Genomic DNA, 4,660 nt, shown 5'->3' on the forward strand with positions numbered 1-4,660 from the left:
CAGTGTTGAGGCCTTTCTGTGTTGTCTGTAGGTGTTGAGGCCCTTCTGTGTTGTCTGTAGGTGTTGAGGCCCTTCTGTGTTGTCTGTAGGTGTTGATGCCTTTCTGTTTTGTCTGTAGGTGTTGAGGCCCTTCTGTGTTGTCTGTAGGTGTTGAGGCCCTTCTGTGTTGTCTGTAGGTGTTGATGCCTTTCTGTGTTGTCTGTAGGTGTTGATGCCTTTCTGTGTTGTCTGTAGGTGTTGATGCCCTTCTGTGTTGTCTGTAGGTGTTGATGCCCTTCTATGTTGTCTGTAGGTGTTGGCTTTGCTCTCCGTCAGCTTGCCGGCAGGGCGAAACCTAGCCTGATCATCTCTGTGGACGGCGACGGAACCGTAACACTGAAGACGCAGAGCACTTTTAAAACCACAGAGATCAAGTTCAAGATCAACGAAGAGTTTGACGAGACCACTGGTGACGACCGAAAGACTAAGGTGAGAGTTCATCTAGGGTCAAGGTTCAAAGGTCGAGGCCATTTGGTGATATTTTTCCCGGGGATAACCGACGGTGTTTCTCTGCAGAATGTGGTCTCCCTGGACAACGGCCGGCTGGTGCAGAGGCAGACGTGGGACGGCAAGGAGACGATCATCGAGAGAGAGGTGGTGGACAACAAGTTAATCGCGGTAAGGACTGATCTGAGCCTGTTTCATCTTTATCTCATCATTGAGAGTTTGGCTCAACCTTTATCACACCATATCTCACCATTGAGAGTTTGGCTCAACCTTTATCTCACCATATCTCACCATTGAGAGTTTGGCTCAACCTTTATCACACCATATCTCACCATTGAGAGTTTGGCTCAACCTTTATCACACCATATCTCACCATTGAGAGTTTGGCTCAACCTTTATCACACCATATCTCACCATTGAGAGTTTGGCTCAACCTTTATCTCACCATATCTCACCATTGAGAGTTTGGCTCAACCTTTATCTCACCATATCTCACCATTGAGAGTTTGGCTCAACCTTTATCTCACCATTGAGAGTTTGGCTCAACCTTTATCACACTATATCTCACCATTGAGAGTTTGGCTCAACCTTTATCACACCCAGGGTGCGATTTGCCGGGGGGGATGGGGGGGATTTACCCCCCCTCTGGTTTTTACATCCCCACCTCAGCTGGATGAATTTCATACATGGGGGGGATAACCCTCAATTATTAAAAAAACAATGAAAAAACAGACGTTTTCTAACACTTGCTTACATCGCTGGCACTAACGAACCTTACCCGAACTGTCGGCATTCTCAGAATTCGCTGGCTTTGCTAATATCCGTGTATCTATACACCTATAGGCTACTGTACAATGAATATGAAAATATTTGTTCACTGAATTAGCGAGTTCTGTCCAAAACAGTTGCGTTTCAGTTTCAAAGTTCCAGTTTCGGTTTCAGTATTTCAACGTGAATGAGAGGGAGCACAAGAACTGAGCGTCTAGCAGCGATTATCATATCATGATAGACATATATACAGCCGCGGAAAAAATTAAGAGACCACTTCAAAATTATCAGTTTCTCTGGTTTTACTATTTATTGGTATGTGTTAAAGTAAAATGTACATTTTTGTTTTATTCTATAACCTACTGGCAACATTCCTACCAAATTTCAAATAAAAATATTGTCATTTCGATCATTTATTTGCAGAAAAATGACAATTGGTCAAAATAGCAAAAATGATGCAGTGTCTTCAGATCTCGAATAATGCAAAGAAAACAAGCTCATATTCATTTTTAAACTGCACAATACTAATGCTTACACTTAGGAAGAGTTCAGAAATCAATATTTGGTGGAATAACCTTGATTTAAAATCACAACTTTCATGTGTCTTGGCATGCTCTCCACCAGTCTTTCACATTGCCGTTGGGTGACTTTATGCTACTCCTGGCGCAAGAATTCAAGCAGCTCGGCTTCTTTTCATGGCTTGTGACCATGGTTTTTTTTATGGGATTCAGGTCTCGAAATTGGGCTGGCCATGACAGGGTCCTGATCTGGTGGTACTCCATCCACACCTTTACTGGCCTGGCTGTGTGGCATGGAGCATTGCCCTGCTGGAAAAAACACTTCTCAGAGTTGGGGAACATTGTCAGAGCAAAAGGAAGCAAGTTTTTTCTTCCGGGACAACGTTGTACTTTGCCTGGCTGAGGTTTGTAAAAGACCATAAGGATTGAACCAAAGCGGACTGGAGGGTCTCCTAGTTCGTCTTCTCTGATGAGTCCAATTTTCAGCTTTGCCCAACACATGGTCGTCTGATGGTTAGACGGAGACCTGGAGAGGCCTACAAGCCACAGAGTCTTGCACCTACTGTGAAATTGGACTCATCAGAGAAGACGAACTAGGAGACCCTCCAGGCAAAGTACAACGTTGTCCCGGAAGAAAAACTTGCTTCCTTTAGCTCTGACAATGTTCCCCAACTCTGAGAAGTGTTTTTTCCAGCAGGGCAATGCTCCATGCCACACAGCCAGGCCAGCAAAGGTGTGGATGGAGTACCACCAGATCAGGACCCTGTCATGGCCAGCCCAATTTCGAGACCTGAATTCCATAAAAAACCTCTGAAATGTGATCAAGAGGAAGATGGATGGTCACAAGCCATGAAAAGAAGCCGAGCTGCTTGAATTCTTGCGCCAGGAGTAGCATAAAGTCACCCAACGGCAATGTGAAAGACTGGTGGAGAGCATGCCAAGACACATGAAAGTTGTGATTTTAAATCAAGGTTATTCCACCAAATATTGATTTCTGAACTCTTCCTAAGTGTAAGCATTAGTATTGTGTAGTTTAAAAATGAATATGAGCTTGTTTTCTTTGCATTATTCGAGATCTGAAGACACTGCATCTTTTTTGCTATTTTGACCAATTGTCATTTTTCTGCAAATAAATGATCTAAATGACAACATTTTTATTTGAAATTTGGTAGGAATGTTGCCAGTAGGTTATAGAATAAAACAAAAATGTACATTTTACTTTAACACATACCAATAAATAGTAAAACCAGAGAAACTGATAATTTTGAAGTGGTCTCTTAATTTTTTCCGCGGCTGTATGATGCATGTATATGAAGAGAATTAGGCCTATGTATTGCTTGGTTTTTTTTTCATGATAAAAAAAAAAAACATCCCCCCCTCTGGTTTTTGGACAAATCGCACCCTGATCACACCATATCTCACCATTGAGAGTTTGGCTCAACCTTTATCACACCATATCTCACCATTGAGAGTTTGGCTCAACCTTTATCTCACCATATCTCACCATTGAGAGTTTGGCTCAACCTTTATCTCACCATATCTCACCATTGAGAGTTTGGCTCAACCTTTATCTCACCATATCTTACCATTGAGAGTTTGGCTCAACCTTTATCTCACCATATCTTACCATTGAGAGTTTGGCAACATAGACCCTGTGATTGTAATCCATTACCCTTTTTTGGTCAAATTCAGTGAATCGCTGAATGAGAAACAAACGTAGTGGCTCGAAGTAAACCATATTGCTTCAGTAGCATGGAAGTGAGGGGCGCAATTTGATTGGCTGTTCATCTCAAATATCAACAACCTTTCACCAGATTCACAGACTCCACCTTTAAGTCCCTCTCTGTCTCCCTTCCCTGTTAAGACTCATTACTGTCAGTCCTCCTCATGTTGTCCCCTGGTGTGTTTCTGTTTAGAAATGCAAGATGGGAGACGTGGTGGCCGTGAGAACCTACGTGAGGGAGGCGTGAGTCTGTTGATGATCCAGGATGTGAGGACGCAAGTCTCGGACCAGAGAGCCCGAAGAGACAGCCAGTTTTCCTCGTCTTCACCATGTGAAGCACTGAAACGGCACCATGATGTGTGTGTACACGTGTGTGTGTGTGTGTGTGTGTGTGTCAGTGTGTGTGTGTGTGTGTGTGTCACGCCACGTGTGTGTCAGGTTATTGCACTGTGTCAATCAGGGAACAGAATAAAAGTTGAAGTGTTTTCACTGAAATATCACTGGCTCCGCTTTCTTCCAGCAAATGACAGGATAGTTTGGGGATTGGCCATATTTATTGTGGGCAAAAAACTGAAACATTTATAACAAAATCACAACAAAAAAAAAGTCAGTTTATCAAATTGCATTTTACCATAATAGTAAGGATTGTGTACTTTGGGAAAGGATTCAGTATGCTTTTAAAAAAAAGAAGAAAAACCACCAAAGAAGCAACAACGAAACCAAATTTTCAAAAAACTTGTCGTGAGAAACCTTCTGCACTGTCTCAATGTCTCTGGACATCAGTTCTGAAGATAAGCCCGGGGCCAACACTAATACTGTGAGTCTAGTGTCTCATGTCCGCATCCTGGCAGGAACACACACAGTTTGCTCCTACCCTTCAGATGGGTCAGGTGTGTGCTGGTCTATTAGGCTAAGAGAGAGCAGTAGATGGAGAGTATCCTCATCTTCATCCTCTCTGTGTGTCTCAGTGAGAGCAGTGTGTGTGTGTGTGTGTGTGTGTGTGTGTGTCTGTATCCTCATCCCCTCTGTGTGTCTCCAGGTACGAGGAACAGGCAGCATGAGTGCCAGCCTCAGTCCTAGAGGTTAGAGGTCACAGGTCACAGGTCACATGTTATTCAGTCCCAGCACTCTGTGATGTCACAGGTCACATGTTATTCAGTCCCAG

General features: G+C 43.3%; 1 protein-coding gene across 1 annotated transcript in view; it reads left to right on the forward strand.

Annotated features, from left to right (window-relative positions):
• Nucleotides 1–3,742, forward strand: part of LOC308381159 (fatty acid-binding protein, adipocyte-like) — a gene marked incomplete at both ends in the record, with an annotated part of 4,108 nt that extends 366 nt beyond the window's left edge. The window contains 3 exons of the mRNA XM_080858679.1: nt 293–468; nt 556–657; nt 3,689–3,742. Of these exons, the coding sequence (XP_080714805.1) occupies nt 293–468; nt 556–657; nt 3,689–3,742 (332 nt within the window). The remainder of the gene's footprint in view (nt 1–292; nt 469–555; nt 658–3,688) is intronic.
• Nucleotides 3,743–4,660: the final 918 nt, after the last annotated feature.

Source organism: Sprattus sprattus, assembly GCF_963457725.1.
Source record: "Sprattus sprattus genome assembly, chromosome: 20".
Taxonomy (NCBI): domain Eukaryota; kingdom Metazoa; phylum Chordata; class Actinopteri; order Clupeiformes; family Clupeidae; genus Sprattus; species Sprattus sprattus.